At 31.7% G+C, this 14149-nt stretch overlaps 1 protein-coding gene across 4 annotated transcripts in view; it reads right to left on the bottom strand.

Moving 5' to 3' along the window:
• The window catches only part of Myo81F (unconventional myosin 81F), a 483573-nt gene that overhangs the window by 21674 nt on the left and 447750 nt on the right, over window positions 1-14149 (bottom strand). For all 4 annotated transcript variants that reach the window (XM_081730773.1, XM_081730776.1, XM_081730774.1 and 1 more), the window contains 4 exons: window positions 12491-12627; window positions 6643-6854; window positions 4169-4467; window positions 1203-1410 (listed from right to left, as the gene is read on the bottom strand). In XM_081730773.1, the coding sequence (XP_081586899.1) occupies window positions 1203-1410; window positions 4169-4467; window positions 6643-6854; window positions 12491-12627 (856 nt within the window). The remainder of the gene's footprint in view (window positions 1-1202; window positions 1411-4168; window positions 4468-6642; window positions 6855-12490; window positions 12628-14149) is intronic.

Consider the following 14149-nt stretch of genomic DNA (forward strand, 5'->3'; position numbering starts at 1 on the left):
CGTGAATACTGTTACATTAGTAACTTTCGGATTGAAATCAAACTGTTCGGAAATGTTCTATCCTTTAATTAGAATATGTATGTGTTTCTGGTAGTTGTGTGTAGTTAGCAAAGTAAACAGCTTATTTTCCTTCATTTTATTCAATAAAGTTATGAGACAATTTCCATATGTATTCTGCTAATAATCGTAAGAACATAATTTCGCATACAGAACATTAAATAATATACTTACTAAGACTTGCCAATATAATCGAGCATCTTCATAATTAATGAATCAAAGTTACTTCCGAAGGTGAAAACACCAGTAAATAATATCATACATATCGATTTGGCAATAATATATTTTCTTTCAACACATCTTCTCATATTGAGAGGGAAAAAATTAATTTTAATCAGAATAGAAGTAATCTTGTAACTTTTTTAAAAAATCAGAAAACATCTTTTGGCATTTTAAAATTTTGTTTAGTGAAATTGTTTCGGTCTGTTGTTGGTAGTTATACTGGATTGAAAATGTTTTAAACATTGCAACTATTTAATTGGTAGAAAGTTTATATCCTGTATTTGACATATTGTATTGTTCTGGGTGTTTTAGGTACTAGAGTAAACAGATATCGAGGGATATCTTATTTAGAAGAGTAATAGCGGTCATATTATATTGGTAGGACATAGTCTACAATGATTGAGTGGCTTTGGTAGTACCTGTCCAAATACAGACTTCTGTCTATTAATTGGAATAATCAGAAACGCATATGATAATCTTCTTAGTAAGGTCTAAAAAGTCTGTTTTATCTTAACACATACGTCTAACTTTTTTATAATTATAACATTTGCTACCTATTTTAACCTTTGTTCACTTACTAAAACATAAATCGATCACTTATATTTTTGCAAAAGTATCATAGAAGTATATATTTTAGCAAGTTAAACAAATTATTGAAAAAAAGAGAAAGATTAGAGTAGTTTATACCCTTATTATAGTTGACTGACAAGAACTTCTTGGACAAATTCCGAAATTCTTATCACAATCGAACAACTAAAAGCATGAAGTATTAAAGAATCAAACATCCACTCAAATAATCACGAAATTAGTATCTTGTGTATATCTGTATTATACTTGTAAAATTTACAAAATAATAATAGTTTATTTTTGCCCCTAGCACTAAAAATAATACAGATCATTAATAACAATTATATCCTATGTACCTTTGGCTGTTTCTCTCAGTCCAATCTTAGTCTTGACCAGCTCCATAACGTCTCGAGCGGTGGCTGACGGATGAAATTCTACAGCATGATATTGTCCATCCATGAAATGAAAGCGGGCATAAATTGGCCTTCTGTTAATTGTACACATAATCTCTTCTTTTGATGGGGGCCATTGCCGCCGTCTCGTGCCTTGCGTTTTGTACAGGCACTGAAATAAACAACAGCAAAATAAGGAAACCGAGGAAAGCTTTGCACATATGTTGTGATAGGTATAGGATACTAATATTGAGATTTGAACTGTTAATTTTTGAACGTAAACTAAGAGAGACCATTACGTTAATTTTAATAAGTTTCTTAGTTTAATATGGTTGTATTACTCTATTTAAACATATATTATGACAATGTAGGTGGGATATTGTTTAGAATATTTACTACTTATTAGGGTATTCCATATTTTTGGACCATTTTATATTGTACTTGAATTATTAAACTTAGTGAAATACGAAAAACAACTATCACATACAACTGAACAACAATGTATATAATATTCCTGCAAGAAAACAAACAACAATTGCATTTAATTGTAATACCTTACCAATAATGTAAAAAAAAAAAAAAAAAAAAAAAAAAATCCAGAGCAACGATATTTTAAACTATTCAACAAAACATACGATTTACTAATCAAAGGGATTCACCAATTATGATTTTCTTTAATAAGATGTCTGCATATGAATTTGCAATTATTACAGAGGAATTAAAGGTAAATTATATAGTTTGATAAGTATATGTATGCTTTGAATATTTTTAGGGGACAATTTGCATCTCTTTTTAGGAAATACATAAATAATTATGTTAACGTTCAGTTTATCTGTACTTGAAGAGAGTTAAAAGGAAGCAATTTCTTTTGCAAATATATTTCTACTAAATGCTTAAATGATTCTATTGTGGTTCAATTACGTCATAAGTTCTTTAAAATATGAATATTTTATTCCAGTTGTTTGTACTTACTAAAAGTAATACCAAGCAACATGCACCATAATATGTACCTAAGTATGTAAAGTATGGGACAAGAATAAACGACCAAAAATCTCATTAAAATTAATGTCGATTTGGGTCGCTTGTTTATGTCCCGTACTTTACTGTATATTTTGTATAATAAGAAAATCTTTTTTTAAAAATCCACGTATCTCGCGCAATTGTTTGATTGTATCCTCTGCCTATCCCTATACTTCACTTGCTTTAGGTTCTACAACTTTCTTTGGGAATCTCAATTTATGAAGATTAAACGGAGAAGCGAATGACATACTGGCTATTTGGTCCCTTCTTCACCCAATATTCCACTAGGCATACTTGTAAAAATACACAATAAAATTCTAACAAATTCGTTTAGAAATGCATTTAACAATACGAATTGCACTAAATACTTCATCTAGTACATCATCAGTCAGATAACTAGCAAAGTTGTGTTAGTGCAGTTCTAATTGGTGATGCATTAGTTGAAGTATTTAATGTAATTCATATTCTTAAATGCATTTTTAAACGAATTTATTGTAATTTTATTGTGCATTTTTAGAAGTATGCCCAGTGGAATATTGGGTGAGGAAGGGACCAAATAGCCAGTATGTGATTCGCTTCTCGATTTAATCATCATAAGTTAAGATTCCTGATAAAATTTGTAGAATCTAAAGCAAGTGAAATATAGAGAAAGGGGAAGAATAAAATCAAACATCATTATTGCGCAAGGTAGGTGGAATTTTTAAAAAATCTTATTATACTCCATGTATATAACTTGCATAAAGAATATGAACATTTTATGGATGTATTGTTTTGTTTCAGTGAGTATGCTTAATAATAATAATAATAATAATAATAATAATAATAATAATAATAATAATAAAAATAATAATAATAATAATAATAATAAGAAGAAGAAGAAGAAGAAGAAGAAGAAAAGAGCTTCATTAAGCAACATACATAATGTATCCTGTGTACTTTAACAGTTTTTCGCAGTCCAGTTTTAGCGTTGATTAGTGAGAAAAAATTCATTATATACACAGACCTATTTCTAAATATACAGGGTATCCCCGAAGAAAGTGGCAATACTTTGGAAAATAGTAGTATGGATGTTTCTAAGTGAAGGAAAAGTTCATATAACCATTCCATGTGTTCTATTCACAACGGTTTAAAGGTTATGAACTATTTTTGGCCTTACGTTACTTATTCGTCATCCTGTAATTTTACAGAGGCGAGACAGAGCTTATGAATGGTGACGGAATGGCCTTTTCAATGGTATGCAGCACGTGGCAGTGGTGGCTTTAGAAGGGAAGGTATTGACGGAAATTTGAGAATCAATGTTGCCATCAAATTCCCTTAAATAATCTTAAAATCATTTTTTTTTCGATTTTCCCTCAATAACTTCTTTTTCAAAGATCCACTGCCATATGCTGCATACCTTTGTAAAACCCATTCCATCACCATTCAAACGCGCTATATTTCACCTCTGTAGAATAACTACAGAGTGAGCAATAAGCAATATAAAGAAAAAAATGGCTCACAACCTCTAGCTCTCAAACTGTTGAGAATAGGACACATGGTTATATGATTCCCTCCCCCCCCCCCTTAGAATCGCCTATATTATTTTCCAAAGTACTGACACTTTCTCCATGTACATCCTTTATATTAATATCTTATTTAAGTAAATCTGACTAAATTTCTACAGTTTCTCGATTTTGGATTGTAACTTTTTTTTTTCTTTCTTTATACGTGAAAGTCACATATTCTTGCTACATGTACTAATGATTTCTTGTTGCGTAGAGGAGGTAACAGGGTATATTATTAGTAACTAATACATCATAAGGGAACTTTATTACGCATAATGCGATGATTAAGATCTCGACGTATCCAGACAGAGCCACACCAGTGTTGTAAATTGATAATTGTCCCTTGTCGATTTCTTAAGGACTTACCTTTTCAGCAAATCTGGAATATTTGCCCTCCTCTGTCACATAGTCGCTAGAACACCTCTTTAAGTGAGCTATAAGATATTTACGGATTAATTTCTCGGGTGGAAGGATCACTGAGCACGCAAGAGAAAGAAGAGCCCAATGCCTCAAGTTGACACGAGAGTTAGGATCTGGATGGTCGGTTGTTTGCTTGATTAGTTGCAAGTAGAGTTCATTCAGGAGATTGTCCTTTCTCATACACAGTTCCATAATGTTTTGGATGAGATTCACATGTTCGTCTTCGGCTCTCCGAACAACATCACCTGGAACAAATAAACCATTAACATTAATTACCATGTAACAATACTATACTAAGCATATTACTATTCTACTTCCGTTGGCTCGTCTCATGGGTTTTAGTCTTTAAAGTACGGCTGCTGCGAGTTTAAATTCTTATAACCTTCTGTATTTACAGTGCTCAGATTCTGAAGATACTGTAATCTAACCAGTTTTCTTTGGTCACCATTGATCCATCATTGTTCCAACAAATGATATTGTTTTTCATCATCTCTTCAGAATTGTCTATTGTTTTCAAATTCTACCTTCGAATGCCAATAAAGTACTGTTCTTAACAAAGAAACGTCTCTAAGCTACAAATATCAGTTTCTCCTGTACAATAAATAAACTGCCTTAGTTTATCACTGAACTTCGTCATTCGCGAGTGCATCTATATTAGCTTTTTGGATCTCTTAATCCTTTCCAAGATAGCTATGTATTATTTTGCTGTAGTACAAGCGAAAATGAAGATATTTTATTTCTTAGTCGTCTTTGGATCTATCTATCTAGATAGATAGACAGTAGATGTCATTATTCAGGGGCATATAGAAGGATAAATTTAATTCTAATATGAGTGCTATATGAAAGGAGCCGCACATTTTGATTGACCAATCAGTCGTACACAAAAACGTCTGCAAATTCAGAAGTAAAAGATAAATAATAATAATAAAAAAAATAAAAAAAAATCAGTGTTTCAAAAACTGAAGAATGCTCTAAGCGAGATTTTACAATATAAAATATAAAAGAAAGAACGAGGAAGGGGGCGGGGATGCTATACTTAGTAAATGATCTGAAGTTATGCTTGCTAGTTAAAAGAAAACTATTGATGGAGATATAGGATGGTAAGGTTTTAATGTGAATTTTTGAATGATCTTGTTGGACAACTTTTCTAAATTGTCTTAAATATAAGTTATTCAAAGCTATTAAAGCCTCCTAATAAGTTACTTAAATCTATCGTTGCAGAATTAGGAATCAGTAGGTACTTTCTTCTATTTCAAGGAAGAAATCACACTATTTTTTCTTTCTTTTTTCACTATGCAACAATTTACTACTGATCCACATATATAGTATAGAAGAACACTTTACTAACTTAAATTGATGCTTTCTACATTACAGAATACTTTCAAAACTAAAGTCATGAAGTAAGAGCTATTAAAGCAATTGAGTTCAAAGTCAACTCAATAAAATTGTACATATCAATGAAAGAGGAAACAACCAATTTTTTAACACACCACATTCTCTGTAGATGTGTAATCAATGTTAATAAAATTGGTTTCCCCAGTAACTTTGAATAATACAACTGTATACAGTTTCCTATAAACTGAAGAGCAAGTGATACTTTCTTCTTGATTCCTAAATTCTCTTTAAGACACTACGTGATTTATTCCAATTGGTTAATTCATTGGCCAATTATTAATAAAAGTAATATTATAAGGCAAATATATTTTTGAAAGCAACTGTACATATATTAATAACATTACAAATCCCGATAATAATACGAAGAAGTAAATATCCTTCGACAAAATCTGTTGTGATCATTCGATTTCAAGTGTTACAGCAGTAAATTAAAATAAAGAAATTAATACAACAGATAAAGTAGTCAACTGTTTGAAATCTTAATAGCCGTAGAATGATAAATCAAATAAATATCCAAAATTGAAAAAACTTGAGAAACTAATTTCAATTGTAGGAAAAACAACTGAATGTCGAAATTAATGTTAACAACCTTTTAGAGTTTATTAGGAATTTATTGACGATAGTGCACCAACTTATATACAGAATCCCTAAATCTGTATTTACTAACGGTTTTCTATTTTGAATAGAATATGGTCCATATGCATATCTTTCTGTTTAAATTTTAAATCTATGTAGAGCTGAAGTTCAAATGTATGTTATAAATCTATAATATTTAATGATATAATGTTTTCATTAAAACAAATGCTTAGAAAGAACTGAAGCCGAAATTTTATTTTCTAAACTCGTAACAATTATTTTTATCAATCCTTGCTTTTATGTTTCTTTTGGTCAAACCAATGTATTTTTCATTACACTGACATGTGAATTCATGAACTTGTATGTAAATTTATAAATCTAGCGTACAGAAACTACATATGATACACACTGCATTTTAAGACGAAAATTTACTAAAAAAAAGCACTCACCGTCTTGACTGAGCCCAGCGTATGTCAATATGATCTGGAAGACCTGAAGAGCTATTTGTTCATCAGATTCAGGCATCTTACTTAAACTTTGAGGAAATGCTTGTCTACTGAAGGCCCAGTACGCATGGGGAAAACCTTTGTACGTTTCTCCATGATCCGATGAGCCGTGACTGTGTTCCTGTCGAAGTTTCTCTAGCCTATGTTTACTTAACCTGTAGAATAAGAAAGGTAGTTTAAAGGTAGCACAGTCATCATAGATGAAAGTTCAAAAAATTTCTCTTTTACGTATTTGTTTCCTCTACTTGTTTCTTACTACACTAAATAACAATGGCACTCTATTAGTAATGAAATAGAACAGAGAGCCGTAAAATTAAATTAAGCCGCTCCCATCCATTCAAACAGTATGTTATTATTGTTATTGCTTTATCCTAAAATCTTTTAATATAATAATTTTCCTTATATATTTTATTACTTTTGTTTGATCTCTCCAAGATTTTAAATGTAACAGTTCTATTATGTAGTTATTTCTCAACCATTTCTGGCTCTACATTCAAAATGTCTATAGACTTAAAAACAACCTTCAAATGTCATCAATTCTGTTTAATACCATACAAGCTTTAATAAATATTTTTTTCTCCAGTTCAACTCCTTAATTTGCTAGAATGTTAAGAAAAGCGTACCGGTAGTAGCACAGTAATAGAGGGTTTCCCAAAGTACAGCTTGATCACAGTTTTAATCATATGTCACGTGGGTTCTGAGATTGACAATTATTATACCCATAGTCTTTCTCTCATGTCGAATCGCTTAACAAATAAAAATAATAATGACAACAGAAAGATCACCATTCTATCAATGACTTAATCGCAATTTACTTTATTATCCATTTTTCTATATACGAAACCTAATGTGAAAATATAACGAGACCATTTATTAGAGATGCAAGGGCTCGGAAAAAAAAAAAAAACGGCTTTTTTGGAAAAAAAAAACTCGGTTTTTTCTGCTTTGCTTTTTTGCTTGGGAAATTTTGGGCTTTTTTCAAAATTCTGCTTTAAATCGATAAAGCAGACTTTGTTTTGCTTCTCTATAACACAGAAAGTCATTTAATTAGTGGTTGATGCCGATAATAATATAAAACCTCGAAAGTAAACCATGAATTTCGAAAAGATATTTTAAACAATTTTACTTCAACATTTTTACATTATGAATTCCAAAGGATTAACCAATGTATATAATAAACACATTTTAACCTCCTATATAAAAAAGTAAGCAGAGTTGGCAAGAACCATGGTTGTTCCTGAAAATGCCAAAAACCCGTTTTGGGGGGCAGTTTAAACCAGGCTTTTTTGGGATTTAAACCAGGTTTTTTGATTTAGATATTTTGCTTTATGTATTTGTATTACATATTCACAGAAATAAGTTTGTTTCGCCTTGGTGTTATTATTCAACAACGGGGCTATGCTGGAAGAGGTCCCATAAGCTTAAAGAAGTCCGGTCAGTAAATTTCTTAAATTGAGAAACTCCCGCCCTAGCCATCGGGAAAATCCCGTCATTCTTTTAAATGTAAAACAATAACGGGAAAATCCTGTAAAATTTAATTTGCATGTAAAATTTAAAGGTCAACGTATTATAATCAGTACGCTAAAACTGAGTGACACACAATCATAGTCAACGTCTTGCGAATAAAATCAGAAAAATAAACACACTGCTGAACAAGACTGCACTTATTTAATATAAAAATACATTTACACGTGACGTTTCGATCTTCTATCCAAGATCCTCATCAGACGTGAGTGTATAAAACATAAGAGAAATACTTGTGAGTGTACGTCTGATGAGGATCTTGGATAGAAGATCGAAACGTCACGTGTAAATGTGTTTTTATATTAAATAAGTGCAGTCTTGTTCAGCAGTGTGTTTATTTTTCTAAAACTGAGGTATTAAATTACAAATTTAGTATGTAGGTATCATTGAAAGTCCAATCCAAGCTAATGTTGGAAGCTAAGTAGGCAATCGATAAATTTTACCAATTTTAATCAATATATTTAAGCAACCTTCGCTTCTTTATAAAACAACAGGCATGCAGAAATATATAATTTGGTTTCGTTTTGTATGTTTAGGCTTAACATCCTTACGTAATACCGAGGTTATCAAGGAGAAGACTTTCGCTTAAAGTGACATCCGAAAGAGTACTTGGTTTACACATGAAAGAAGGGTTATGGTTCGACCGACAATTGAACATGGGACACCTTGATTAAAAGGTGAAAAGGAAATAAGACTAATGCAGATGGTTTGACATGTGAAACGTCACTATGAAGTTCACACGATTCGCATTTTTGTTCTTTTAATTTTTTTAGTTTAAACCAGTTATTTTTTTTTTTAAAAAAAAACAGCTGGTGTAAACGAGCCAACCCTAAGAGTAAAAACTTCTTTCAAAAAATACACAAATAACTAGCAAAACTGTATGTAGTATTTTTACTTCAAAATATTCCATACCCTCTTTTTGAAACAAAATAAAATTAAAATAAAACATAAGAGAAATACTTAGATTTGTATGATACAATTAAAGGCTGCACATGGTTCTGTATACTCTTGAAATTCTACAGTCAAGTTTTTTATAACCACCATCAAGGGCGCCCATCAGGGGGGTTAAGGGGGCGCTTGCCCCCCTAGAGGAAAATGTACTTCAGAATATTGAAAATCCAATAGGATTTTTACATTAGTTACAGCAAAATTTGAAACTATTTTTGAAACGTCGCTTATACTTCCCCTCCTTGGAAACCACAACATGGGCGCCCTTGACCACCATCACGGTTTACCCAGTCCTCAAGTTTTCTGAATTTTTAACAAGAGGGATTCAACATATCATTACGGAACAAAAAAAAGACTACGGAATATATTTAAGTTAAGCTAAATACAACTGCACAACAAACGTGACTGAGTGGTTGGCTTTTGCGCTTCTATCGGGAAGTCCGGGATTCAACCCAGCATTCGACCATTCTGACAAAGCCTTCCTTCATTCCATCTGAGAATGTAGAAATAGTGCGTATACTGGCCGACTAGGAGTGTAGGAGTTGGCCGACTTCCTTTCTTATTGTTTTTAAATCGTTATTATTACTAATTACCAGCAGTGACGGTTTTGCGAAGGTTAGAGGATCGGTCTTTCGGACTGAAGCCTGTTCTCCAAAGTTGTGGAATGTCTAAAACGAACGAAATATCTATTAGTTACGCCTTTACTCATAAACTTTAAGCTCCCGTCAAATAAAAATTACGAATGTTTAGAAAAACTAAACATTAGTAGTAAGAAAACCCCTCCCAAAACACTTTTTTAAATTCGCCACTGATTCTCAGTATAAAATGACCTTCAAGGTTGTACCCGGAAGATTATTGCTAAACATATAAACGAAACGAAATATTAGTTATGCCTGTACTCATAAACTTCAAGCACCTCCCAAATAAAATTAGGACTTTTTAGAAAACGAAACAATCAGAGAAACCCCTCCCAAAGTACTTTTCTAAATCCGCTATTGATTATTTGTATAAATTGGTATTCAAGGTTGTATCTGGAAAATTATTGCTAAATCATTGCACAACTACAGTATAACAGAAATGTGCAAATACGGTTTACGGACATATTGAAAAACGTATGCTTTGACGGATATATAGAAAAACGTAAGTTTAACTTTCGTGCTAGAAGCTGGAGTACTTTTGGCTTTATAAACGTTAACATATCAACAAGGAAGGTATAAAGAACGACAAAACATATAAAATTTGTTTTCCTTATGAATTTCTGTCTCTGCACTGACTCCATATGACTGTCTTTACCAGAAAACTAGTATGTTACCTTATCCTTCACACGTTTGTTTATACCATGCAATATCTATTGCAAATTGTTTGTCCATTTTAAGAATTATAATTACATATATCATCTGTAATATCTCATATTCATAACCCAAATTATGCCAAACAGAAATAACTCTGACACACAGCAACAAAGTTCTCGTGCCATAATAATAGATTCACAATAGACGCTCACTCAAATCCGGAGTGTTCGAAAACTTTTGAGCGGTAGTGTAAATCTGGAACCAGGTTAATATAGTAGTGCACTATTATTCCTTTGTAAGTTGTCGACTTGTATAAGCTGAACATTGTTATGTGAAGTTAAAGGTGGCAAATTTAGACAGGTTTTACTTTACGACGAAAAGTTATTTCATACTAAACAAGATATAGGAATTTGTGTACATGTGAAAAAAAAAAAAAAAAAAAAAAAAAAAAAAAAAAAAAAAACTTGTTATATAGTCCAGAAATTCGAGCCCCTATAATTATAGCATCACAAATTTCATATCCAGTTTGCTAGCCTAAGAGAAGACTTGGAAATAATCATTACTTAATAGCATTTTCTGTCTGGCTTATTTTCTATTATTTTTATATTCTTTATTGTTTTTAAATGATTAACTAAAATTTACGGATGGATGGAGTGCATAGTAAAAGACCTTAAATATATCCAAAATTAAACATGAAAAATCTTTTCAACCAATCCACACATAATATGCTATTTTCTTTTTCACAAACTAAACAATAACTCACCTTGCTTACATCTGCTGTAAATTCTTTCCTGAGTCAACACTTACACATACAATTTTACAAAAAAATACAATTCTTATTGAGTTTTGCATCATTACTTTACTGAGCCTAAGAATATTTGACTCACTGGAATTTACATTTTTTATGTAGCCACTTCCAATGTAAACACAATGAGTCATAAGTTAAGTTACATAGAATTTATCCTTTTCTCATTTCAGATCACTGTGTACAATTGAATGAGTACCTCAGTGAGTGAAGGAAAGTGCTGACGAAAATTGAAAGAGTGAAGATGATTTTCTTGGCTGACAGCCACAGTTCCAGAGAAATTAAACCGGAGGTACCAAGACAGAGCATGGATCATGCAGAATGCAATGGGGAAAATTGTATAACGGGTTAAGAAGACTGGTAGTGTTCACGACAAACAGCATAGTGAGAGATCGAAGACTCTCACAAATGCAAGAACAAAAACTAGTGTGTCACTATCTGTGTGCAAGAGCCCAAGAAAGAGTACTGAACGTCTCTCAATGGAACACAACGTAAGTCAATCGAGTGTCTCGCATTCTCCACGAGGAGAAACGGCATTCACACAGGATCTAAATGTTACAACACATCAGCAAGGACATCCCTGAACATCACCTACCGACTGCATTGATGAGAGCCCTGACTATAATTTTTTTGCTAATTAATGAAGTAACGCTGTATGTTAATGGGAAAGTTAACAAACAAAACCTGAGTTATTGGAGAGATACGAACTCTAATTGGACAAACTTTTCGAAAATAGAGGGAGGGGAAAATATTATGGTGTGGAGGTCACAAACACTTTATTGAAGAAGAGGGTTTCCCAAGCACGTTAAATAAAAAAAGTATGTGTCCCGAAGTGATTTCTTTACAACGTGCCTCTCCTCATTATGGGTTAGATTTTTTTTTTTTTTTTTAACGTATGATTGGTGGCCATGCGTTGGTCGCATGATGGTTCCATTGGGTGGCCATCACGGCTTCCAGACTTGTTAATCGATTGATTTCTAGCTAGGGCTCATTTAGATATGACAATTTTCTCAGTTAAAATTCAGAATATCCAGCAATTGAGGATAGTGTGTAGACATGATTATGTCAAACATTCTGGAAAACTAGCAATATCGCTTACCCATATGATGTTGAGAGTTACATATAGAATATTTACTGCAAAACCCTATGTAAATTGACTTTTGACTCGCCTTGTATTATTAAAGTTGGACGACAATATATTGATACAGTAATGATACACTACCTTCTTAGTGTATTTCTTATGAAACCTCCTCCTGCATCTTGTGGTTTCCTTAGTAATTCATTATCAACGAGAGTTCTTCGGCAATTAATTAGATTATGATAGAGACGTATTCTATCTTCATTAGTTATTGGTTTCAGCTGGAAATAATAACAATGAATCATAAAATGCATATAAGTGTCTGTTAAAACAAGTTCTCTATTTTATATCTGATACTGCTTAATACAAAATAAATGAGATTAGAAGTATGAGGTTTAGTATCTTAGAAACAAAACCCTTTACAAATTTTTACTTAGTGCTAATCCAATCCAGTTAGAATTGCTATCAATATTCCTAGACCTTACCTTACATTATCCTCCTATCTCTTTAAACACCATTTTTCTAACTGTTTTTCCACAAATATTATGCACTTTGAGCGTATTTCCCACGCAAGACACGTAGTCAGTATATCTTAGACATATTGAACTCATTATTTGCATTACATTTGGTACGAAATATATATATATATTCCATATAACAGAGCTTCCTCCATTCTACAATATATTCATTGGTCTTGAGAGGAAAATATTCAGAGGAAAAATAGGCAGTTTTACGATATGATATTCTCCGTCTGTATTTACCTCTAGGGGTAATGCCAATTTCCCGCATTCATAAGGATAAAATCACGCTTTTCATAGATTTTAACTTTTAAATTCTTTTTGCGTGACTAAAATATTTTTGTACTGAGTAGTAACATGAATTTTCCACCATTAATTTTTTCTTTTCTTCTTGTGAATTTCGTTATTTTTTTTTACAACTACTTCTATTTATTTAGTTATTATCTCCTTTTTCATTATTATTATTACTATTATTGTGGATTACAAATTTTCTAACCGGTTTTGATTGGCCAACATATACTTTGTGTTTCTGTATTTACTTTAAACCAATTTCTTTATAGGCTATAAGGAAGATAAAGGATTTTCCTACATTGATTTACTATTTCCTATTACCTCTATTCCATCAGGATATACCAACAGCTGGTAAGAACCGTTCTATGTTAGTTCTATGATGTTATCTTTTATATTCTTGATAGTGCTTTATCTACGGTTGCCATCTTTTGGTAAGCAATTAAGTAATAAAATTTTAGATCAGGATTACAAGATTTAAGTTAATTAAAATCAATTTCATTATCAGTACTGACATACATGCACTTGAGTATATACATGGTTATGCTATTATTATTATTTGTGACTTTGTTTGGGAGTACTGATTAGGAACTAAAGTAAATTGTCATGCCTTGAGTACAGTTTTTAACTACCTCTTTAATGTTCGTGATTTTAAGCATGGTTGGCTTGTTAAATGTGATAAATTGTAACAACATATTTTAATTTAAAGCGTTTGAATGTGGATTTAGTGTTAATTAAATGTTAGACTTTGTGTATGTATGTGTTTATGAGTTATGATACGTGATGGACTACAGGTAAACATGTTTTTAGATATAGGATAATTGATAGGATAACACTAAGTTGTGCATACACGTTATTTCTGAGATTATTGTTTCTAACATTTTGTTGTTATGTCTAAAATGCAGTTTTAAATAGAGCTATTAATTCCTTTATGATAGAATAGTTATATTAAAGTTTGTAGATTAAATAGTATCTCTACACACACAGATTTAGATGT

Source organism: Thermobia domestica, chromosome 11 (genome assembly GCF_964235325.1).
Source record: "Thermobia domestica chromosome 11, izTheDome1.hap1.1, whole genome shotgun sequence".
In the NCBI taxonomy this organism is placed as follows: domain Eukaryota; kingdom Metazoa; phylum Arthropoda; class Insecta; order Zygentoma; family Lepismatidae; genus Thermobia; species Thermobia domestica.